This window comes from Cydia strobilella, chromosome 18, assembly GCF_947568885.1.
Source record: "Cydia strobilella chromosome 18, ilCydStro3.1, whole genome shotgun sequence".
NCBI lineage: Eukaryota > Metazoa > Arthropoda > Insecta > Lepidoptera > Tortricidae > Cydia > Cydia strobilella.
In genome coordinates this window covers 11,259,033-11,284,072 of record NC_086058.1, presented here as the reverse complement: position 1 = coordinate 11,284,072, position 25,040 = coordinate 11,259,033, and the positions used below count along the sequence as shown (strand labels likewise).

The window sequence follows — 25,040 nt, the reverse complement described above, 5'->3', positions numbered from 1 at the left end:
AGAGAGCTTAACTACGTTTGTATAGAGAATCGAGCTTGCCGGGGACTTAACACTCAAATTTATGAGTACAACTTGCTAAGTAAACTGTCATTCTATATAACAATAATCAGTCTTAGAGACATACTTACAAAGATTATAATCAAAATATAGCAAATTTTGGTAAATAAAAATCAAAAATATTTATTTTTTCCATGACTCATGTGACATGTCGGCCTGTTATTCCCTATATAGGATAATAAGGCCTCAAAGTATTTTTTGTAGGCCTTATTACCCACCATCGATGTATGTATACAAAAAGGGATAAAAAGAGAATGGGATTTTAACACGTTATTCACACATTTACCACAGTATAAGAGATAAATAAGAGAGTCAATGATCGTAAATTGCAATTGATGAGCGCAGTATGTATTTTTAAAAATACTAACAATTTTAAATAAAAAACTAAAATATTTATTTTTTCCACGACTCATGTCGGCCTGTTATTCCCCATATAGGATAATAAGGCCTAAAGGTAATTTTTGTAGGCCTTATTACCCACCATCGATGTATGTAAACAAAAAGGGATAAAAAAAGAATGGGATTATATAACACGTTATTCACACATTTACCACAGTATAAGAGATAAATAAGAGAGTCAATGATCGTAAATTGCCATTGATGAGCGTAGTATGTATTATAAAAAATACTAACAATTTTTCGGACCCATATTTCTTAATAGTGCCACGAAGCAACTTTTCACAATGGATTACGAAGCGGTTCTCACTTGGCGACGGAACCCTTTTGGAAAGCAAAATAAGTATTTGACCGAGCCCCAAATAAATAAAAATCGTTTGACAAATTAACTGTGGACCAGAGATATAGGAGCTGGATATTGATTTGTTGGTCGCTTTTTCTCGCGGAGCCCTCAGAGATGCTTTGCGGAGCCCTAGGGGAGCACACTTTGGGAATGGCTGGATTACGCAATCAATACTGGCGGCCGGGTAATTACTAGCGAGAAAGTACTAACTTTTTGTTCCTTGATCGTCAACTAAGTGTCACCTGACAAGGTCATGGACGTGAATTTTGGCAAATTAGGCCTTATTACCCACCAGGCCTTATTACCCTCCGGTACCTTATTTTAATTACCCGACTGCGCGACACCAAGGAGGGTTATATGTTTGTCAATATATGGTTCGTATATTTGTTCCTTTGCTACACGCTCGAGAACAAAATTTAGGAACCAATTTCTGTTAAATGACTCACTTGGCCGGTGTTTTATTTGCCTACCTAATAATATTATGTTATTGTTATTTCTAATGCAGTCGGGTTTTTAAATTTATTAAAAAAATACTTAATACAACTTTGCACGTGTTTAATTATTACACGAATTGGCACAGGAAACGCTCGCATTCACAATTTGTTTGGGTTGTCAATATTTGTTCGTGCTCCGCGAGTACCTATATAACGGAGCTACTATGAGTCTCGTCCGTTGTCGGTGTCTCTGTGCCAATCGGACATAGTCAAAAAATCACCATGAAGGCTGTAGCGGTAAGTTCGACTTATATGACCTAAATAAAGTCTAATGTATAACGTAACGTCGCAATGTTTCATAAATTGAGGAAAGCTCCAAAAACTTGCAAAATTCTTACAGTTTTGGGAAGCTTTCTTAATTTTGGATGAAATTTTCTTTTTTCTGTAGTTTTGTTTCTTTTAAAAAATAAAAGAATGTTGTCTGAGCAAGATGAGCTAACTTAAGGTTTAAATGCAACTTTTCCTCCAGGGCCCATTCATTCATATTTAAATATTTTTTTAAATTTTTATTGTATTTAGAACGCCATATGACTTTGACCCATGTTCTTTCACTGATATATATGTGTTTAAATTGTTAAATATATCAAACGGCGTCGCCATCTACACGAGCATAGGCCAAAGGTACGGCGCCATCTATTCGAGCATAAAATTTTCTCGATTTTCCGAGGCACGTTTTATTCTTAGACTTTACTTACTCGTATCTTGTACGGAGTTACATTGTATATATCTTTGGTAATACCACTAATTATGTCAGCCAAATTCTGTACTGTCCATTATTTTTCAACAACTTTTTTTATGGCTGGCCATTTCTGTTATCTTCAAATGTTTAGTCTGATAAGAGCGATTACTATCAATTTGTCAATGTGAATTTTAGACATAGGTAATCTATGTTTCTATCACACACATTTCAGGAAGCAATTACCTGAAGTGTGCGAGTTACTTTAGTAATTGTGTGAGGTTAGTTAAACGTGTTAATAGTAGGTACAAGTGAATAAGTTGTAGTAAACAATAACAAAAATCGAGTCATTGTGAGTTGTGATCTAAGTTTCATATTTTATCAGTGAAATACGCAAGATAAGCAGAATTCATTGAACCTGGGCCGTGTTGCATAATAAACTACAACCAATATTACAAGCGGAACTCATTTTCTAATTCAATTTATTATAAAATGAGTTCCGCTTGTAATATTAGTTGCATACAACACGGGCCTGTTATACTACTCATATCATAACTTATAAAAATCTGCATTAGTTTTCATTAATTAATGTTTTGGTAGTGAAAATAATTATAATTTTGGAATTTACCCACGTCTTTGCTTAGAAACTTGTTTAGAACTACCGATCGAAATTGAGTGTTACTTCAAAACTTTGCGGTCTAACCAATAAAAGTATAAATTTAGATTGTCTGATTTAAATTTAATACACCATCTTCCATTTGGCCTTGAAGTCAAATACCTACATATACTTAATACTTGTACCAAAGATAATATAGTGTTAATAGAGGCTTATCATCATAGTATATTTTGTAGTCACAGTAAATTTACTGCCATCTATCGACACAGCATTAAAACTAAAAAAACCGGACAAGTGCGAGTCGGACTCGCCCACCGAGGGTTCCGTACTTTTTAGTACCTATTTGTTGTTATAGCGGCAACCTATTTCGTTTGTTTTATAAACTGGAGCCATATAAACTAATTTCAGACCTAGATATACCTCATGTCATTATAATATGTGCAAAGTTTCATTACAATCCAACACATAGTTTTAAAATGAGAGCGGAACTACGTTTGTATGGGAAGGCCGAGCTGACCGGGGACTCTTAAATCAAATTATTGCCATGGTAACTGTGGGTAGATCTGATATTGGTTATATTTATATACGCATGTGGGTAAGTACCTAAATAAAGTACGGCCAGTCTCCGCCCGAACTTGGTGTTTCATTTACATCTTTAACATGGCGCAGCCGAAATAAAAGAATCTACATTGAAAATTGTTTGAAGATATTGTGTTTTACGGTCCACGTAGTTAACTGTGTGTATACGTGCTGTAGAAGATTCGATTTGGTGACAATTAGTGGAAGTAATTTTGTGAACTTTGATCATGGACTCGATATTGCCACCGCCGCCGCCATTTTCGTTCGTTAATAGTTTAGAAAATGTTACGACGGGAAATTTATCAAAAGAGTGGGAAAAATGGAAGAACGCATTTCTCATTTATTATGACGCGTGTGAGCTGTCGAAAAAAGACTCGAAAGTACAATTAAGCATCCTTTTACATATCGTCGGCGAGCAGTGCCGAGAAGTGTACGAGCAATTTGATAAATCGTCGATAACGAAATCATCGGAGTTACTGGATAAGTTTGACTCATTTTTCCTGCCTAAAAAGAATCTTACTATTGAACGGCACAGATTTTTTACTCGCGATCAAAAGGAAGGCGAGTCTATCGAACAATATTCGTTCGAGTTAAAAAAATTGGCGAGTTCGTGTGAATTTAAAGACCTAATGGAGACTTTAATTCGGGATAGACTTATTTGTGGAATAAAGGACCACGCGATTCGGGAAAGACTACTACGGGAACCAGATTTAACTTTGAAAAAATCATTAGATATTTGCAATGTTGCGCAAATTTCGAAGGTACAGGCCGGAGCCATCAAAAAAGAATCTGTGGAGCATCATGCCTATGCGGTACAAAGAGATTATTTTGGGCATCACGGAGTACTGCGGGAAGACAGTAGTGAAATTAGTGATGTAAATCGGGTAATGTGGGTATCCCGGCGAGGAGCGCCCGCGCATCGAGGAGCAGCGCGCGGGTGGCCCCGCGGTCGTAGGCAGCCATCGCGCCCCCGTGCGCCGCCCGCTCACCCGCCCGCGCCGCCAGTGCAGCGCTGGAATCTACCGATGCAACGAAATCAACTGACGTACGAACACGGTCGTAGTAGTGAGCGTAGTGCATGGTGTTCAATGTGTGGTTATGAACATGGGAACTCCAGATGTCCTGCTGCAGGAAAGAGGTGTTTGAACTGCAACCGATTTGATCACTTTTCTCGGATGTGCAAAATTTACGAGATTCAAGCGGATGACTCAACCGATCAGGTACGAGTAATATATTATCTTTCTGATTCTCAAAGTGATTGGTCTGTCGATTTGACAATTAATGATAGTAAGTTAAAATTTAAATTGGACACTGGGGCCGACGTGAACATCATCCCGCGTACCTGTTTGCGAAATTTAGGTATATCTGAGCGAGAGTTAGGAATGTCTTTAGTCCGATTAACGGGTTATTCTGGTACGGGCATAAAAGTTGTAGGCCAGAGTAATTTAAAGGTGCAGCATAGAAATCGTAGTTACATTGTAGATTTTACAATAGCCGATGTAGATTCGCCACCTGTTTTAGGCCGTGACTCATGTCGCGAGTTAAATTTAGTAAAGTTAGTATTGGAAGTGAACAGTGATAAGGAATGTAATTTAAATGATAGCATTTTTACAGAGTACAGAGACGTTTTTGAGGGGGTAGGTTGTATGCCAGGCCATTATAAAATTGAGCTTAACGAAAACGTCAGGCCAGTGGTGCATGCTCCTAGGAAGCTCCCTGTGGCCTTGAAAGATTCGGTAAAGAGTAAATTGGACGAAATGATTAAAGACGGAGTTATTGCAAAGGTTGAGGGCCCAACAGACTGGGTCAACAGCATGACAGTAGCTAGAAAGGCCAACGGGGACATAAGGATTTGTTTGGATCCGCGTGATTTAAATTTAGCAATCAAGCGCGAGCATTTTAAACTGCCCACTTTGGACGAAATTACAGCTAATCTAGGTGGATCCAAGTATTTCAGTACTTTGGATGCCAAACAGGGTTTCTGGCAACTAAAATTACATGCTGATAGTACAGACCTTTGTACATTTAATACCAGTTTCGGTAGATATAAATTCTTGCGTCTTCCTTTCGGAATTTCATCTGCATCGGAAGTGTTTCATAAAAAAATGTATGAGCACTTCGACGACATTCCAGGTGTTTGTTTATTTGTAGACGATTTACTTATTTACGGCAGTTCTAAGGAGGAACACGACCGTAGATTGAAAATGGTATTTGACAGATGTAGAGAAATAAATTTAAAACTGAATTTAAATAAATGTAAAATTGGATTATCGGAAATTAAATATTTAGGTCACAAGATCACTCCTCACGGCATTTACCCTGACGATGCGCACACGTCCGCTATAAAAAATATGCCACGTCCATTGAACGTAAAGGACTTAGAACGTTTTCTAGGTATGGTTAATTATGTTGGTAATTTTATACCCAATTTATCTGAAAGGAATCATACTTTGAGACAGCTTTTTAAGAAAGAAGTTGAATGGCACTGGAATGATGAGCACGAAAAGTCATTCAATAGTCTTAAAGAATGCTTGACAAGCGTTCCGATCTTACAATATTACAGTTTGGACACCCCAGTCGTGATATCGGTAGATGCTTGTAAAAACGGTCTAGGATGTTGTCTTATGCAGAATAATTTGCCTGTGTGTTACGCGTCACGCGCTATGACTAAAGCTGAGCAATCATATGCTCAAATTGAAAAAGAGCTTTTGGCTTGCGTGTACGCATGCGAAAAGTTTTATACATACATATACGGTCGAAGCGATATTACTGTAGAAACTGACCACAAACCACTCGTCAGTATTATTAGCAAGCCAATAGCATCGGCTCCGGCACGTCTACAGAGAATGCTATTGCGTCTACAACCGTATTCTTTTAAATTAATTTACAAGCCAGGTAAATATTTGTTTATTGCCGATACGCTGTCGCGCGCTGTAGAACCGGCCAGTGCGCCGATAATAGAACCGCGAGATTACCTAGATGCCCGAGCACAAATTTGTGCTGTGGCAGTTAGTAACCCGCTTGTAGACACACATTTTATGCAAATTCAGAAGTTAACACAAGAAGATACGGAATTACAATTGTTGGCAAAGTATATAAAAAATGGGTGGCCAAATAACAAACAAGAAGTATGTAATGAAGTTAGGCCCTACTGGGGATACCGGGATGAATTAACTGAGGCTTACGGTATGCTATGGAAGGGCGATAGAATAATTATTCCCTCCGAGATGCGTAGTGAATTGTTAAGGCGGGTGCACATTGGTCACCTTGGTCTCGAAAAATGTAAATTGAGAATTCGTGAAATAATGTTTTGGCCAAATATAAATTCACAGTTAGAAGACTTAATCAATAATTGTCAACCCTGTTTATTATTTAAAAATGAAAATAGGAAGGAAACACTTATTTCGCATGAAGTTCCTAGCAGAGCATGGTCAAAAATCGGTGCCGACATTTTTCACTGGAATGATAAAAAGTATTTAATAGTTGTCGACTACTACAGCAAGTATGTAGAAGTGGTAGAATTAAAGTCGTTGACATCTGACAATGTAATTCAGCATATGAAGATAATTTTCAGCTGCCAAGGTATTCCAGATATAGTTATGTCTGATAATGGCCCTGAATTCAGTTCCCAAAACTTTAAGTTATTTGCTCAAACATGGAAATTTCAGCATGTCACTTCTTCGCCCCATTACGCCCAGTCAAATGGCCAAGTGGAGCGAACTATACAAACGGTTAAGAAGATTTTCAAGAAAACGCAGGTTGATGGTACAGAGTTTAGATTAGCTTTGCTGGAATATTTGAATACCCCTATAAGCAGTACACTCGATTGTCCTTCTCAGTTACTTAATAGCCGCAAATTGAGAAGTATAGTTCCTTGCCCACCGAAACTTCTTAAACCAAAAATTTCAAAGCATGTTAGATCCGAGCTTCAATTACGGCAAAATAAGCAAAAGGACTATTATGATAAAGGTGCGCGAGATTTAACTCCCCTTGTACCAGGTCAGAAAGTAAAAGTTAGGGTTAATAAAAAGTGGGTCAACGGTATTGTGCAATCGATCCGTGGAATACGATCGTATGCAATACAAATAATAGGAGGAGGCACTTTAATAAGAAACCGGCGTCACCTAATATGTGATTCTGATAATCGTTCGGAATCCCAATCTGAAAGCCCTGTGTGTCTCCTGCCTTATGACGACTTAGACATTCCAACTGATAACGCCGCGATGACGTCACTCTCGAATGCTTCACGTATGCAGCGGTCGGACACCTGCACTGCAAGCGATTCTCGCCCGGTCCCGGTGTCTAATGATAATAATGCAAACAATAATCTGTATATTACTCGTTCCGGCAGGACGGTTATACCACCTGATCGATGGGGCTACTAAACGTGCAGACTGATGACACTGATGACTCATCAAGTCGTGGAAAAAAAAGAAATCTATTAAAATGTAATATATATCATATATATTCATAAATAAATAAAGCACCTGTATAAAAACATCATTTTGTAATGTGCAATGCTTTTGGCTTAATAAGTTTATATCTCACGTTCAAAATTTAACCTATTAATGGAAACATGTTATCATAATAAATCCATGATAAATTATAATTTGTAGGTACAAATAATTATTGTTATTATATGTTTTATGCATAAGTATGTGTTCAAGTTTCATAAAATAAAAAAATAAATAAAAAGTGCATGTTAATTCATAGATTATAACAATTAAAATTAAACTTAGGTACCTATAAATAAAGCAGGGTATTAAGTACATTGCAGTAATAAGCACAGTGTAAATTATTAAATAAATAAAAATAAAATACTATCCACCAAGTCTACTTACAGTCAATTTGTCATAGTAAAATACATTTGTTTTTATATAGGAATTTATGTCAAATGCAGATATTCTATAATTTCTGGATCAATATAAATCTTTAATATTGTTTATAAAATTAGTAATAATTCAATGATGCTATCATGTATTATATTTAACGTTCATATCTTTCTTTATTGTTTGTAAAGAATAGATGTTGAAAATGCAATGTGAAGATATACTTAATAGTGAATTTAATGTACTCTGCCTACCTAATTTTTTGTTGTTGTTTAGAAAAAGGATAATGTAGTAACTTAATTCAATTGTATACAATTATTATAAAAGGGAGGTTGTGGGTAGATCTGATATTGGTTATATTTATATACGCATGTGGGTAAGTACCTAAATAAAGTACGGCCAGTCTCCGCCCGAACTTGGTGTTTCATTTACATCTTTAACAGTAACAAACGTCTCTTGAGTTACTATTAAAAAGTATGTAATCTTCAAGACAATGTGCATAATAACTCGCCAACAGATATATCGGAGCGGCCGAGGTGCTCAATAATATCTGAACACGCACCTAGCGCCTTGACAATAGAGGCGTGTTCAGATATTTGTGAGCACCTTGGCCGCTCCGATATATCTGATGGCGACTGTACTTTATATAATATATTACAAAAGTATTAGGTAGTAACTATCAACCATGTTCTGCACTAGCTGCAACTGTACGTCGGCTGTGCACCATATTACCTATACGGAACACTAGTTGATTAAATCTTAATACTTATCTACAATACCTATACATATTTCATAGGTTACGTTAGCTACCTTGATTCAAGAGCCACCCAAACAATAGGATTGCAGCCAATCTGTTTTTTACATTCCGCGAACATCCGTAAATGACACAACTGCGATTATTTCATTGTCAAAATTTGAGGAAACTGTATCTTATCTAAAAGATAACGAATATATAAACAGATTCACAATGTAGCATTGGTTTAAAATCTTTATAGTCCCAGTCTGAGCTGACGATTCAACATGAATCATATTCGTGTGTTTCAGATTCTTCTTCTCGCCGCCATTGCCATGGCTTCTGCGCAGGCTGGTGAGTTTAGATATTAGTACATTATGATACAAGTGTTCTAAGTTGGCCATTACACACGAGGCGATATTGTGCGCGCGAGCTGTAAGCGAGCGCGCAATAAGAAAGCCGATGTGTGTAATGAACAATGCACACGCGTTTCATACGACGTTTTTCAACACACTTGCGAGAAAAAAAGAAACTTTCATATTAATCAAATTTTAATAGTTAAAACAGTTAGTATTGTGTGTTTCATCTGTCATACTCGTACTGCCGGCCGGCCCTCGCTCGCCCCGGCCGCGGGTGGCGAGGCGGGCGGGCCGGCCGGGCCGCGCACTGCGCAGGCGGTCGGGCGCGCCCGTGCCCGCCAGTCCGACCAATTAAAGAAGGCTCCCTTTCCATGCATATTATTAGCAATCAGTTAGCTTCTTAACTCAGTCGGATAATATAATGAAAAAGCACGAGTGAAATAATACACTGAAAGAGCACGCGTGTTTAATATCTAGGATTATGAGCCAAAAATCAGTGGAATAAAAACGTCGTTTTGAGCAAGTGTGTTGAAAATTATGTTTAAGTAACTGGCCGTAAGAAACAATTTTTTGTTTGTTTTTAATACTTATCATCAATATCACATCCAATCATCAACAGGAATTCCTGTTGAAGATTGGATGTGATATAATTGCTTTAAGATTTTCAATCTCAATTCTTTGTTAGCTTAAACAGGTACCTGTCAGATTTATCAAGCAATATTACAGTAATACATACCTACACAATACATATTAAAAGTTTATTGAGGTTATTGCAACAGATGTAACAACTGCCAGAAAAAACTGCACACAGCAGGACATGCATAACTTATGGTCTGCTGTACGTGTACGTACATGTTATTTTTCTGGGTAATTTCAATTTATAACTGCTACACCTGACCTTTGCCTGATCTGTAGATTTTTTTAGCTTCCTTAATATTATAGTAATTGTGAATTAATTTTCTTCTCTTTCTTCCAGTTAACGTTGTGGATAGCGTCAATAACCCAGGTCCTGGGCAAGGTAATTACTATTAGCTATAGCATAGCAAGTAGTCATTTTACACAAAACCTTGCTCTTCTTTTAATACTTTATTTTGTTTCTTACAGTTAATGTTGTGGAACAACCGGGTGATGCAGGTACACTTTTTAATGGCTACCTATTTACTGCAATGTCGATATTATCAAAGATGATTTGAACAGTAATATATTTGTCTCAATCGACTTTTTTCTTCAGCAGCATTATTTTTCTGTCTCTTGTTCATATGTTCTACTAATGCATGCTTTTTATTTCAGTCAAAACAGTTGGACAAACAAGTCAAGGTAAGTACTTACAATACAAGGTAGTTTATTTATGTCCTTGCATTAAATTACTTATCATAATAAATAGTTGAGGTCAACATTTAAAAATCATTACAGAAAAAATTAAGGGTTAACACCAACGGTACCTTTTAAGTAAGGTGAAGGGGGCGAAGTGCGCCTGCCGTGTAAGTGCGCCTAGTACCTTTAATTTAGTCTACATCGATATTTAGGAGTAGGCGCACTTACACGGCAGGCGCACTTCCCCGTGAAGGGAGCGAAGTGCGCCTGCCGTGTAAGTGCGCCTACCTATATAATCTACTAGCTTTTGCCCGCGACTTCGTCTGCGTGGAATTAGTAATTTGGGTACCTTAATTCTTAAAAAAATCTGCTTTTTAATCCATCCTTTTTCACCCCCAAATTGGTCCACACTATACATTTCCACCCCATTTTTTACACCCTTAAGGGATGATTTCGGGGATAAAAGGTTATTCTATATCATTTCCCACAACTCAAACTATCCCCATACCAAGTTTCATCTAAATCGGTTCAGCGGTTATTGATTCCCCATACAAATTTCCACCCCCCTTTTCACCCCCTTGAGGGGTGAGTTCTGGGATAAAAAGTATCCTATGTCCTTCCCCGGGACTCAAACTATCTGTATACCCAATTTCAACTAAATCGGTTCAGCGGTTTAAGCGTGAAGAGGTAACACACAGACAGACAGACTTTCACATTTATAATATTAGTATAGATATAGATATATAGGGCACTTACACGGCAGGCGCACTTCGCCCCCTTCGCCTTACATACTTACCAACCTAAGGTTTTGCACGTTTGATAACCTATTAACCAATATAACCAATATTGACACCCTACTTGCTTATCATCGTAGATATCTGCTATTGAAAGTAACAACTAGAAGGATAACCTACTGTGTAGGGTAACCTACTATGGAACATTATATGTATACAATACCTTAGTTTAATGTAGCCTGTATTAAGGATGTCACGTTAGACCGGGCCGGGTCGGGGCCGGAGCTTCTGGCGCTTACTTTTCTATGACAGATGACCGGTGATCACGTGATGCCTTCCATGTTCTTTCCATAGAAAACGAAGCGCCGGAAGCTCCGGCCCGGACACAGCCCGGTCTAACGTCAGTCATCCTTTACGTGAATGAGGTCCCAATAAGCTGAGCAGTGATGCTGAATAGACCCTAGCTTATAGGCTTATAGGAAAATGGCAAATATCTATTATACTAGAAGCTGAGCAGTGATGCTCAGCTTATTAAGTCACTTATGTAATACTTTTTACGATCTGGATCTGGATCTGGATCTGTAGCACCGATAATATGGAGCATACCTAACGATTTAGTTAGAAAGCCCCCATATTGACAGAGAAACGGTGGCATATTTGGGCTGAATATTTTACAAATAATTAAACTCTTATGTTTTTGTTTTAGTCGTTGATTCCGGCTTCTACCTACCGTCTAGTGGTGACAACGTTGTAATCGGTAAGACCATTAGCTACTTCTTTCTTTGAATTTACCATATTTTAGACAAGGCAATCTATAATATCGTAGGTAATTTATAATATTGGTTTGAAAGTTGATTTTGTTTCATTTTCTAAGATAAATAACCGGCTAAGTGCTTCTAGGACCACGCATTATCATCGTATAAAAGATTTATATACTATAGCAGATTACTATTTAAAGAAAAAAAAATATAAATTTTGCACTCCTCGCAACAGTCGCAACTATCATATGACATTGAAAAATGAGCATCAAAAATGAAAAGTACTTTTCACTTTTGACTTTATTTTATAGACCCTAGATCCTTGACCCTGGACCCTAAACCATGGACTCTAGACCCTGGACCCTAGATCCCAGACCCTGGACCCTATATAGACCCTGGACCTTGGATTCAATGATAAGGGCACCTGCCCAGCCCACGGTTTTCAACTGATTCCAAAATTTCTTTTTCCAAACGATACTGCCTCAGAAGCTTGTTTTTATTTTTTCGATATCAGCTTTTGTTTTTAGAATAATCTCTTTCTGTGTACGAAAAAAGAGGAACATTTCTTTATTTTTCTGCATTTTCAATTTTCCAAAAAAGTTACCGACCGATTTTCAAAAGTATAGTACCCTACGGTGCTCCGCAAGCTCCTTTATCTTTGAATACCACTGCCTTTCGTATATCTTTGTAACTTTTGGAAATATAGCCGAATTACACTCTCCCACGAAAACGATCTGATAAACATTTTCAATGTTAAAAAGAAAACCGTCAGCAAAAACCCTATATCTAGCATAAAAAATGTTTTTACTTATTTTTCTTCTGCTCAATTTCTACAATGATTGTTTCAGCTAACCCGGATCCAGCCTACTACGTGGGCAGTGCCAACACCGGTGCTGGTGAGTATAATCGAATAACCGTACCGTATAACTTCTGTACATCGTATCAGCTAAGGTGCATTGGGGTAGTTTCGAAAGCGGGATAATTTTGAAAATGGAAAATATCTATTATACTAGAAGCACTTATACGAATACCAACAGTAACGTTAGTGTGGCCAAAGAGAATATATAGGATAGAGGGTTACTAAGCTGTCATAGTAAATTTTGTAGTCACAGTAAATTGACTGCCATCTACGTCGACACACGATTAAAACCAAAAATAAAAATGTATAAAAATATCAAAAAATGTATATATATAATATATGGATAAATATTTTTTTATTTGTATTTATTATTTTTATATGATTTTGACCCATGTCTGTTAAATAGGGGTCCCTTTGTTTGACATCATTATTGAAAGTCATAATATAATGATTGTCATTATCATTAGTCATAAATCTGAAACCGTTAACTTTTCAGGACTTAACAAGTTTGGGAACAAATCAAATTATTTTATTAAATTATTTTATTAATTTTTTTAGGTAGTCACACTACTATATATAAATTAAAAACTGTAATAGATGTCATATATTAAAGAAAAAGTGACGAAGCCCTCCAGTGGTGAAGGCCGGATTCGAACCGGCGTCTTTAGCTATCAGGATTTTTTTTGTTTTTCAGGATTTTTCAAAGGTTATCCTATAGATAGGTTAGGTTAGGTTAGGTTAGGTTTGTTTTATGGCAATCCTGAAAAGTTACGCGTTTCTGAGAAAAACCAAATTATGACTAACGAAAATGTGGACAAACAATACATTATGACATAAAACTTTATGGGAAACAATAGAGACCCGTGTTAAATAAAAAGTGAAACAACAACGCCATCTAACCGAGAATAGGCCAAAGGTGATAGCGCCATCTACGCGGGAATTACATTTTCTTGATTTCCGAGGCACATTTTTTCCTTAGACTGTATTCATCTTATATACGAAGTTCGAAGACATTTTCAAAATTATCCCGCTTTCGAAGTTACCCCAATGCACTTATCCAAATTATTACTATCAGTAATAACTGAAATGTTTTTTTGGCCTAGCCTATTCGGTACTCGGTAGTAACTCTCCCTTAAGGAAACTAAATCATAGTTTTTGTTTTGGAAGATTTTTCATACAAAATAATTAAATGCTCCATCTACCGCCATTGTATATAATAGCCGATTTAAAAACTGATATTTTTATATTGCACATTTTTTGTATAAACACTTACACATAAATATTGAAAATATTAGATAATCAGTTTTATAAACTGTAACGTTGTGTCATGTCGAGCGTGTGACTAAAAACAAGTGAGTCTAAACCGTAAAATTATTTAGTGTTGGTATGTCTCACAACAGTTTAAATTCGATTGTAACGTTAAGATTAAGGTATGATATAAAACGTAAGGATAATAGTTTAGTTTTATAATTATTTATTCTAGGCATGTGAATTGGCTCTATCTTTTTTTGTCCTTTGTAACTAACACAAATGAACTTTGATAAGATATAACTAATTATTAATATTTGTTTAACAGACCTGTCTCCTCCTTCGACTATTAGTAAGTTTATTGTAAAATGTTTGTTGTGAATTGTGGTATTATATATGTGGTAAAATATTTTTAAATTTTAAATGGGTCACTCGCATAATTTAAGTCGATTATCGCTCGATCGGCCGCTTGTAGACGTCCGGTGATTTCGCCGGACAATTGTCCGTGTTAAGCGACGACATCTTGTTATCATGGGTGTAGCTATCGGTAGCCACATATAGAACTGGACGTAGTCGCTTAACATGGTTCGTTGTCCGGCGAAAACACCGGACGTCTGCAAGCGGCCTGATGACGGTCTATAATTTTATTGGTACCGGAATCTCTATAGTTGCGGAAAAAAACAGTAAGATTTTTAGTCTAAAGCATTTGGGTTTTTGAATAGAAAAACCGAATGCCATGGACAAAAAAGCACATTTCCTAGACAGTATTCAGAATTTATCCTGTAACCATATACAGAATCTTAATCGCCTACTCGATGCAAATTTTTACCCTTTTTCTCAATTTTGTCGTTTTCGTCAAATGTCAGGTTACACTTAAGAGTCTCCGGCAAGCTCGGCCGAATTTCACCTTCCCGTACTTACACGGAGTTCTGTTCACATTTTAAAACTACGGGTTGGATTGTAATGAAACTTTGCACATACAATGATATGAGGTATACTTATCTAAGTCTACAATTAGCTTATATAGCTCCAGTTTATAAAACAAACGAAATAGAGAAAAAACAAGTTTTGTATGAAAAACTTAAATTCGCTGTATTTTTTTAACTATGGTATCTGAAGCTACATAAACTAATCACAGACATAGATATACCTTATCCAATTGTAAGTACCAAGTTTCAGAGCAAATTAGCTACTCGTTTTAAAATGAGAGCGTAACTACGTTTGTATGGAGAACCGAGCTTGCCGGAGACCCATAATGGATATAAAATTACGAGTGACCCAAATAAATACTTGTAGAGGTTTAAGTCCCAAGGGTATTTTATAGTGGTTGTGATATTTGTTGTGCGTCGTCGTTATGTTTGTGTTGTGGATCCTTCAATACATAGATAAGACATAGCTGGTGGAGGTCTTGGAAACGCATGTCTTGAAAGGTAAATTTATTTCACAATTATTAAATGACTTAAGTAAATTACTTTAGTAACCATAACTTTTTTCTTTCCGGGGTTTTGTTCTTGTTTTTTTCGTTTATGTTAGTGTACGTGAATATTTATTTTTAATTGTAGTGTGTTTTCTTACTTTTCTTATTTGGATTTATAATTTTATTACAGTCCAGAATCCAGATCCAGGCTTTTACCTCCCGGGTAATGATGGTGAGTACATCTTATGGAGGCATAGGTATTCGGATATAAAAAATGATTAGCAACATATGAAATAATTAATGACTTGTACATTTTATTGAGTTTATTTTTATTTGTCTTCATATTAATCCACAGCGGTACAGACACCATCAATAGATTCCGCTAGTAAGTATCTCTTTTTGATTATCGTAGGTATTTTATCAATGAATTATTATTGATTTAACCCTTAAATGCATGTTTTTTTTTCCTTTTTGCCCGAAATTAATATATGTGTCACGTAATTGTCTACTGATTCTGGAAAAAAATATAAATTAAATAAATTAAAACATAGATTTTTCACTGCTAAATCAGTGTTAGAAGTTGCATAGGGTAAATCATAATTTATTAAATATACAATTATTGGTAAAAGATATATATGAAAAATCTTACTACCATCAGAAAAATATTCTTGAAAAATAAGTTTATCTTGTTTATCTTATCCTAGTTCGTTGGGAGGTTGCGATTTTTACGCAACTTAGTGTAGGTATCTTCTACTCAAATGTTTTTTTTTATATCAACAGTCGTGGACCCGGCTTTCTACAGACCTTCGATCAGTAAGTGAAATAAAATAATTTAAATGAAGTCCTCGGAAATGTACAGTCAGCTACAGAGATAGCTGACCCCCCTACATAGACTGTTTGTGTGGTTTTATGCAGCAGTTTTATTACACATTCTATTTTCTTTGTATAACAATTTCTGGCAACGAAAACAAATATCAGACATTAACATATATATGATGTTATTAGAATATTATTGTACCAAGTTTCATGTTAGTTTAACATGTAATTCCGATAGTATGGCGGCCGCTATTATAATCTTGTGATTTGTGATGTGACTCTTAAACAGGTTTAAATCTACCAAATGGCGATGTAAAAGTTTCGTTGAAAGTATTTTTAGAATATAATTGACATAAGCATACAGAAAAAACATTTTTTTTAAATTACCTATAATAAAGATAAATGTTTTTCCATTGCAGATTTTTTTCAATAGATTAAATAATTAAATGATTTAAGCACTAGACTAGAAACTGATGTTACATTACTTTATGCTTTGAATAATTACGAGTATGCTGTTTGAGATAGAGCCAGTTCATGTACTATTCATACGTTTTAATTTATTGTTTATTCAAACATTTTAATCTTAATTAATTTCAAATGTGATAGTACGTACAAGCGTTTTTCTATCTACGTACAATAAGTGCGACTAGTGGGGAGGGGGTGGGGGTCCAAAAAAATCGAAATTTTGTATGATGTAATAAATGGACGGCCTCTTAGCTAAGAGATAGTATTTAATACGCATACATAAATTTATACATTGTTAGGAAAATGCTTGTTTCACATTAACCATTAGTACAGTCGCCATCAGATACATCGGAGCGGCCAAGGCGCTCACAAATATCTGAACGTCTCTATTGTCAAGGCGTTAGAGTGTGTGTTCATATATTTTTGAGCACCTTGGGCGCTCTGATATATCTGATGATTAACTGTCCATCCGTGGACCTTATGCCTTTAGTAATAATGATTTACTATTATATTACTGTGCTAAGTTATAATATTATGTGCTGTATTTAATATGGTTGTTTACCACCATAACCACAGTAACCATATTTTAATCAAGTATTTTTTTGTTTCTTTTCCAGATTTAAGGCCCTTGAAATGTAAGCATGTTTTGATTTACTCTAAAATTAATTAATTTCCAGACACTTGATCACCTATTTAAGTTAAAACGATACCGAGTTGCCCATTTTTTTGTATTTTTTTTAGTTGTGTTTTATATTGATTCTTAAAATAAAAATGCATAACACACCTAATTTCATACAATCAATATGTCATAAAATTTAAAGCTTTATTGCGACGCCATAGGTTTATAATTAAACAGGCCAGATAAAAAATCTACAACTCAAGCCTTATTGCCACAAGTCCAATAAAAAAAACAATGTTATTTATAGGTGATCATATTTTCTTGACTATTTACAATATTTATTGTGCATTAAATATAAAGTGATTAATTTATGTTTCAGACCCCAACCCAGCAGCCCGCACTGGAAAATAAAGCAACGCGGTTTCAAAAGAATATCTATACAATACATTGGTAACTGAGAATTTTCTAGGGCTTAATTTTAAGATAAACGTCCCAGTACTCGACATGCTAATTCCCAATAGATGGCACCCTGCATATGCCTATAGATGACATGTAATGGGACCATGACCAGTACTCGGACGTTTATCTTATACCTTGTTTTTAGTCGGACACTTTCTGGTGATAAGAAAAATATAAATGATTTTCCCAATGTTCGACTTAAAACGCGAGTGACATGTATTAAATAAAATATATTTATTACATTTTATTATTTAAACATTAAACTAATTTTTTGTTCTAGTTAAATCCCATGGATCGTGCAAAACGGCAAACAAATTGAATTTATAATTTTTTACTTTCGTACCATGTTCTATGTAATAGTAATGTTTAAAATCAAATAAACGCATATTATTATTTCTAACTGAAGTATTACTTTCTACAGTAATACAATATTCTGTATTTGCAATATAATTTTTATGTACTTAATTAAAATTCTGAGCCCGTATATATCTTTTTGTTTTATTGCTCTTCGCCATAGAATTTTCCAGGCCACTTTAACTGATTGTGAGCTCTTAATATACTATTAAGTAACTGCTTAAGTAACAGCTCGTAGAAGTCGAGTCGTATAGGTGCAGTAATTGGTTAGAAAACCTTATTCGTTGACATTAGATATATATATATATATATATATTATATCACGGAAACCCAAGAGGAAACCCTCGGGCGATGCGAGCGGTGCGACGGCACTGGGCTTTGGTCCGCTCGCACCAAAAAATGCTAAGGCCACCACTGAACTGAAACCTTCCAACTTCGCCCTGGATCCCGATTCGCATTTAACAATTTGTAATGGTTCGGACTGGTTTTGATACGACCTTTTCTTTTTATCCGTTAATTATCCATTTCTCAATGCGCAAATTTATCATCTGGGGCAAAAATTGACGGTTTCAGGGCTCTCTGGGTACATGCGCGAAAATTACCTTTTCACACCACCTATTCGAAAAGGGAACTTTTCTTCCCTGCTAGGAGGGATCAAAGTGGCACTTTTCAGTTCAAGGACATTTTGTTGCCAGTAAGAAACATTGACACAAAGACATATGAAATTAGTATGCAGATAATCGATTACAATTTCTTTATAATCGATTACGTGCATACAATTTTTCTAACTTAAATAATATTTTGTTGTAATTGTAAACAAAAAATGTAATTATGTAATTAACGTATTTTAAATTAATTAATGTCATATTTAAATTAAGTAAATTAATTAATTAGCGTAATATTTACAAAGAAACGTAAAAAAACTTTAGTTTAATAATTTAATTTTCATAATATTGTCTTCGGTTACCGCGATAGTTACTCATGAAATAAAACTATGAAAACGGATTATATCGCGTATATTGAATTTATAATACATCCCGAATTTAATTTTCATTTTGACATTTTAGGTCTCCTTAAACGCAGCCATACTTGTCTATGCAATTTAAAAAGTTTATATTTATAAAAAATTGTACAAATATTTCACAAAGCATTATGCGGTTCTGTATTCTGTATAAATTAGTAAATACTTAGTTTAAATCAATAATAATAGGCCTTTTCATCTGTGTCAGATGTTTTAAGCAGCATCCCGGTAACGACACTAATAATAATAAATATAAGTGATATCAGTCTTCATAGTGTTCTTCCGAAGATTTGGTTTAAAGGGGTAAGAGCTAATTTGTTATTAGAAAAATCTACAAAAATAATGTACTTGATTTTCATTGTATCATTTTAGTTGTTTGCTGCTGTTTTTAAAAAGATATTAGGTACATAATTATGAGCTGTAGGTACTTTTAATTTGTCACTACAGTCACGTCTGAAAATATCGATACGGACAAAGTGCCAGAAGTATGTACCTATACTAAGGTCGTGTACACATATTTTTGGCACTTTGTCCGTATTGATCTTTGCTTAAAATAATAATGTTATGAAACCTAATGTTAGTATGTAATTTCCTCATAGGTGATGTGAAAAGCAGTATGTGTCACATGGTAGCAAAATTATTTTCACCTTGGGCGTTAACACTTGAATCCCTCACTACGCACAGGATTCTATGTTAGAATCCCTCGCTACGCTCAGGATTCTATTATAGAATCCTTCGCTTCGTTTAGGATTCAATTGTACGCTCTCGCCGTAAATATGTCATTTTGCTCCCTTGTGACACAATCTACTATTGTCAGCATGACAATAGGGTATTTGACAATTTTTATTAATGGTATCAGTCGATCAGATTTGTTTGAGGATTAAATGTCTGTAAGCAATACAAAAGTCACAAATGATTGACAAAGACTGGCACACGCACTTTACTAACGAAACGCTTCTAACAGAATGTCAATACATCGTGACGTCACCGTGTAACGTCGCTATTGCTCAGAAGCCGTTTCAATGTACCAGGAAATTACGATTTTGTCGGTGAAATATTGCGTTTATATATAGGTAGTATATTGTTGCTTTACAATTGTTTTTTTAACAAAATGTAAGGAATCGAATGGTAACATTATGTTTTTCTTATTTGGAAGTTTAAATTTTTTTTGAAAAGTATTTTTTTAATATTCCCATATATTTTTTAAGTCCCCATTTTATTGCGATAAATTGCTCATTTTCTATCTATTCAATTAACTAGATTTAGTTATAAAATTCAACATGTATCAACAACCCTATTAGGTACACAAGTATGCAAGTGAATATAAAAAAATACATTAATGCAAAGAAAAATTCAAAGACCAATAAGAACTTGATTTAAAAAATTAAAAATAATACTTAATGTTTTTTTTTATTGATAATGGGAAACAAACAGCGAACAATGACACATATTGATAATTACACTTAAATACATACATAAGCCAAAACAGTTTCCACTACTGAAAATAGATAATTATGGTTGCTCAGACAAGACTTGTTTGTACGATAGAGCTTGTATGATAGAGGTATTCATCCAATAATTCAGCTAGTATAGGTCTTTTAGATTACAAGGGATTTTAATTTATAATGTAAAAAACGCCTGTTTTAAACGCTCCTAGACGAGCCTATTTTTAAATCATATAAATATGTATCGTTTCCTAGCAAAAAATCGCACTATGTCGCTTGCCATAAGGACGCTTTAACAGGTTACTCGTATAAAGATACAAGCAAATCTCGTTCTTATGGTAAGTGACAAAGCGGAAACTTTGACTAGACTTCGATGTGAGTAGTAATTAAACTTGTTAATTATTTTGTGTAGGTGCCGTGACACGTGACAGTCATTACAGTCATCACTGTCATCGGTAACAAGCGATTGAATTGTTCTATTGTTAATTTTTTGTCATTTATAGACATGTTATCGACTAAGGAAGGCAGATGGTTTCACTTGTCCCACGTGTTATTCTATAAAATATCAGTAGGTACTTACCTAGAATATAAAAATATTTTGAATTATTTTGAAGTATAAAAAGTAGGTGAGTCGACCGTGACGTCATCGTGTAATGTTTCATATAAATTCCATATTAGCAAATCGTTTTGACTGTTCTAAAAAAGAAACTGATTTGACTAGTAGGAGAATACTCTATTATGTAACTGAAACCTAACGTATAATCATCAAAATATTCTCCTTTGGCATTGATACACAAACGCAAACGTTTGTTAAAATTATCAACATTACCATTATGCACAGTTAAAAAAATGTCAACTTAATTCGATTTTGTAAAATTATGTGCACAATAGGGATCGCATCAAACGACGTTGAAGACGACTCGTATCCAGGAGCGTTAAAGAATAATTTGTAAAGAAAAACCTAGCCGATACACCTCTATGACATGTCGTAGATGTAGTCAACAAACAAACAACCATTCCGGTTCAAGTTTGATCGTATTATTGTCCTGCAATGTGTAGAACTACTTTATGTCACATTTAACGTTAATCTATCAATTATCTGGAGCATGCGTGCGCGCAGCATTCCGTTATAAAAGTGAAATCGTTCTCAAGGATTGCATTAGGATCTCTGACAGCATTTCTTGAAGATGTCGCGAGTTGTGGTAAGTTACTTTCATCATTGCATTTACAAACAGCTTTACTATTTTTTTTACATTTAACTTAAAAATGTAATTGCTTTATAATGCAAATCGGATAACTACCAGCTTGTTGGTGAAGATCTTTTTAAAACAAAAACTGATAAAACTTATAGTGATTAGCATACATTTATCATAGCTTAAGGCGAATAAGGTGCGTTGGGATAAGTTAAAAACAGAGATGAGACAAAAAGTCCTCCGTAGCTCCAAATCACGTGTAATATTTTAGTTTTGGCAACATTGTTCCAACACTGCTATTTAGTTGTACCCCTTCGCTCAGTTATCAATCCCTACATGAAGAACTAAGTCGTGGGATTCGTGTACTATGACCTGACTGGTGTTATTAAATTATTATCTATCGACAATTTTCAATCGTACCCCATCTGTAATTTCCATCAAAAATTTTGATTAAATTAAATCAAAATAAAACTGTTTTACGTGCTTTAGCATTCGCAACATGTTTCCGTCTTTTTCCAGCTAAATTTCAGGGGGAACATATGCTTTTTTATTTATATAAAAAGTACCTTACCGTATCAACTAACTGCATAAGGTACTGCCTCCTGCATACCCCAGTGGATAAGAGTTAAATACATACATAATACAGTAACTTTATAATACATTTAGCGTTTGCGTCAAATCCGGTAGTTCTGATTTTTTGCAGACTGGTTTATGATGTTGGCCCAATGAATAATCCAAGTTTGAGACCTCGAGCGCCGAACTTTGACAAAAATATGGTACATGGGCATTTTCACTTAAAAGTGTACCATTAAATTTTTTTTTTGAAAATCCATCAACTTTCGGATTCTACTACTCAGAATCACGAGGACTGTCGATTTAAAAAGAAAAAAAATCCCAAAAAATGACAGTTTTGTAACGTTTTTCGCATACATTTTGTATGGACCGTTAAAAAACTGACACCCAAAATTTGTATGTAAAACTGGGGACACTTTTTTTCTTTGTCTCAGTTGATGGTTTTTCCAAAAAAAGTAAATGATACCATTTTTTTCTGAAAACCCGCACATACGTTACCGGAGTGTTATTGATGGGGTAGGAAAGTCAATTATGCTCTTACCGCCTAACGTACAAATTTTCAGCAAAAACTTGTTTTCTGTTACGGTGGTTCCAGTACAACAACGCTGCTCATCCAATCAAAAGTCCATTCCATCTTACCCCAACGCACTTCATATGATTTTGTAAATGTTAGGACAGAATGAAATATATGTATTGCTGTATGTGTTCCCGTAAATAAGTGTAGGTAATAGTAGTATTTCCTGAATAGTTGAGGCTATCCAAAAAATAGGTACTTAGGTTAAAAACATAAAAATAGAGTGTATTCTACAGATTCTACTATTAATAAGCAAATGTCAAGTAGTTAAGTGGTTTTAATTCATTGTTTAGTCCTAATTTTCGTCGTTCGCTTGCGCCGTTCAAGGAGAGGTTAAAGAAGCTGTGGTTATCTGATTGACTAATGTGCCTATATTTGTATTGTATGTTGCTTTATATTTTTCTACTTCTTTCCAATTTTTAGTGTATTTTCCCCATTCCTTTTTGTGTAATATATTATATGTTTATCCTATTAATTTTGTATGTATTTATATCCTTTATCTTTCTGGTACCTTGTTGTACATTTTGCTACATTTGTCACCCTCTTTTCACTTTCTCCTCTCATCTACTCAAAGGTTAACTGGAAGAGATCCCTCATAGGGATAAGTTCGCCTTTGTACATCTTATTATTTGTACCATGTAATTTTTTATGTGTATATTTGTACAATAAAGAGTTTACTACTACTAAATTTTATGAGAAAATAACTAACATAAATAATTATACGATTGTCAAACACATTTCAGAAAGGTCACTTCTGTGGACAATATATCAAAAGTTAAAGACACGGGTACACATATTTCAAGTTTTTCTTATTTGAGTCTCAGGAAGGTAATGAAAAATTTAGGTATCCCGCCTATCCCGGGTGCAGTTCAAAATTAGCTTTTGATTCTCATAATTTTTCTTGTTATTTTTAGGGTTCCGTACCCAAAGGATAAAAACGGGACCGTATTACTAAGATTCCGCTGTCCGTCTGTCTGTCTGTCTGTCACCAGGCTGTATCTCATGAGCTAGACCGTTGAAATTTTCACAGATGATGTATTTCTGTTGCCGCTGTAACAACAAATACTAAAACATACGGGCGCGTCCGACTCCCACTTGTCCGGTTTTAGCTTTGCAATGCCTACAGGAAAGACGCGAATGAGTTAAGCATATAATAAAATGTCTAAGACCCACGAACTCATTCCTGCATCAAAATCCCCAGTTGATGTTTAACGATATTAATTTTGCAATACGTTACAGCTACTTCTGTGTCTCCTGGTGCTGGTCTCCGCGGCCGTGTCTCTGGACCTGCCCGGCGGCCTCCCCAAGACGCCCGACCTGGGCAAGCTGCCCGACGCCCCCAAACTGCCCGACGCCAACCTGCCCAAGACCTTGGATGACATGGACGACGGCGACAAGTAGCGAACGCTGACCTCGGACATGTCGGTACTGGTTTTGTTAACCTTCGACCATACCGGGCATGCCTTAACGCTTGAAGCTTAAAATGATGACCGAGATGCATTAGTAAATAAGTTATACATATATGTATTTATGAAGCAAATTAAAAGCTGCAGCTGATTGACTTTTTTGTACAAACTGCAAACCTGAAAACCTGAAAATATTACCTTTTAAAACAATGAACCTGATTGTCTTTATTTTATGAATTGTTTTTTTATACTAGGTCAGTAGCAAGCAAGCATACGCGGTGCGCCTGATGGTAAGCGGTCACCGTAGCCTATGGACGCCTGTAACTCCTATTTTCCTGAGGATTAAATCATAATTTAAACAAACATCAAACACTCATTTATTTATCTATTTTGCAAATTTATTAACCACAGGGGCACTTTTATATGACAATTTTTTACAAGCAATAAAAATAACCAAAAATTACAGAAAACAACAAACAAACAACAACAATTCAGGATTAAATCATAATTTCAACCTTAGGTCTATTATATTACCAAATTTCGAGCTAGTATCAACAATTACCCTACTCATAGTGTTGTGTTCCTGCCGGTGAGTAAGGTTGCCAGAGCTCAACGAGGGAGAGGAGTGTTAGGGTCGGCAACGCGCATGTAACTCCTCTGGAGTTGCAGGCGTACATAGGCTACGGAGACTGCTTAACATCAG

The 25,040-nt window shown here is 35.4% G+C and overlaps 1 protein-coding gene and 1 long non-coding RNA gene across 6 annotated transcripts; both read left to right on the top strand.

The window, feature by feature from the left end:
* The first annotated feature begins 1,479 nt into the window (after positions 1–1,479).
* Positions 1,480–18,248, top strand: LOC134749544 (uncharacterized). 5 transcript variants are annotated; one of them, XM_063684525.1, is made up of 14 exons: positions 1,480–1,527; positions 9,035–9,077; positions 10,059–10,100; positions 10,187–10,216; positions 10,373–10,399; positions 11,837–11,887; positions 12,737–12,784; positions 14,324–14,347; positions 15,603–15,644; positions 15,768–15,797; positions 16,193–16,225; positions 17,311–17,328; positions 17,692–17,762; positions 18,052–18,248. In XM_063684525.1, exons 1-13 carry the CDS (start codon positions 1,513–1,515, stop codon positions 17,721–17,723), a joined length of 435 nt encoding a protein of 144 aa, XP_063540595.1. In that variant the 5' UTR covers positions 1,480–1,512; the 3' UTR covers positions 17,724–17,762; positions 18,052–18,248. The 5 variants fall into 5 exon arrangements, with proteins under 5 accessions (XP_063540595.1, XP_063540590.1, XP_063540592.1 ...); XM_063684520.1 differs by lacking the exon at positions 1,480–1,527 and adding an exon at positions 3,208–4,381; XM_063684522.1 differs by lacking the exons at positions 1,480–1,527; positions 14,324–14,347 and adding an exon at positions 3,208–4,381.
* Positions 18,249–21,667: 3,419 nt separating this feature from the next.
* Positions 21,668–24,488, top strand: LOC134749198 (uncharacterized). Its single transcript, XR_010128472.1, has 2 exons — positions 21,668–21,793; positions 24,171–24,488. It is a non-coding gene; the product is annotated as an uncharacterized LOC134749198 (long non-coding RNA).
* Positions 24,489–25,040: the final 552 nt, after the last annotated feature.